This window comes from Entamoeba invadens, assembly GCF_000330505.1.
Source record: "Entamoeba invadens IP1 unplaced genomic scaffold scaff_1105074725619, whole genome shotgun sequence".
Lineage (NCBI taxonomy): Eukaryota > Evosea > Mastigamoebida > Endamoebidae > Entamoeba > Entamoeba invadens.
The window spans coordinates 12,024-13,308 of record NW_004191748.1 but is presented as its reverse complement, the minus strand read 5'-3'; the positions used below and the strand labels follow the sequence as shown (position 1 = coordinate 13,308).

At 26.0% G+C, this 1,285-nt stretch overlaps 1 protein-coding gene across 1 annotated transcript; it reads left to right on the top strand.

Moving 5' to 3' along the window:
- Window positions 1-680, top strand: EIN_071350 (hypothetical protein; the record flags this gene model as incomplete). Its single annotated transcript, XM_004183722.1, has 1 exon — window positions 1-680. A coding segment is annotated over one exon (680 nt), but the record flags the coding sequence as incomplete, so codon positions are not given.
- Window positions 681-1,285: the final 605 nt, after the last annotated feature.

The window sequence follows — 1,285 nt, the reverse complement described above, 5'->3', positions numbered from 1 at the left end:
GTAGTATGGGTAAACCAATTCAGAAGCCAATTACTAATGAATTAGTGTATAAACAAATTGATAACAACGGTAAACATGATGCTGACAGATATCTTAAGAAGAACTTTACATTAGTTAAATCTATGTATGATGTAAGTAAAAACATTAGATGCTTCGAAACTAACAAGTCGTTTGATGATTTTTGTGTACCTAACTTAATTGGTGTTCAAATATTAAGTATGAGTAAACGTATAATGAATGAAGTAATGTGTTTAGCAGAAGATTTAGATATTCCTATATATTATCAAGATACTGATTCTATACATATTGTAAAGTCTAGAATTGAAGAATTAGAAGAAATATATGAAAAAACATTAAGAGGAACTAATTTAGAACAGTTTCATCCTGATTTCGATGAATTATCTGGAGATGTTTACAGTAAAGAATCTTACTTTTTAGGTAAAAAAGCATATTGTGATGTATTAACAAATGAGAAAGGAGAATGTGCTTATCATTTAAGATTAAAAGGTATTCCTAATAATCTTCTCAATAATAAAGAAGATCCGGTAGAATTATATAAAAGACTATATAATGGAGAGAAGTACGAATTTAACTTATTAGAGCTTAGACCAAGCTTCGAATTTGATAAACAATTTAATATTAAAACAAGAGAGCATTTCACCAGAAATATTTCGTTTTAAAGTTAGTAATATGTCTGCCAACATAATAGGAACAAACGATTTATTAGAGTTTTATTTTTAGTCAGTCTATTTCATACGGAATAAAACCAAAAATAATTGTCCCAAAAGTAATAATATACTTTCGGAACATCTGAAAGGATATCAGTTATTCTCAGATAATCTTATTTAAATGTAGTTATCAAAAAAGTTAGTAGTAATTTCATCATTAAAATCGAAATTTATTTTTCTGGTATTATCGGATTTGTATTGTGACAATAGTTTCTTACTAAAAGTTATGCCTTTGTTATTAATATCTTTAATACAGTAACGAACCCACTTATCACTAAATTGACTTGTTCTGGGAACTAATAATCTAACAGTGTCGTTCTTGATTTGAAATAATTCTTCTGTATCAGGTTGATAATATAAATCAACTTCGTGATTATTAATGTTTTCAACATGTTTACACTTTTCTTTTATAGTGTTAATAATAGCTTTCATTAAAAAGGATGATTCCATTTATAATATATAAAATAAATTATCACTTTGTAATTATTTGAAAAATATAATATAATATATTTACAACGATTTTAACATATATTGTGGTGATTGAGGATGCGAGAGAA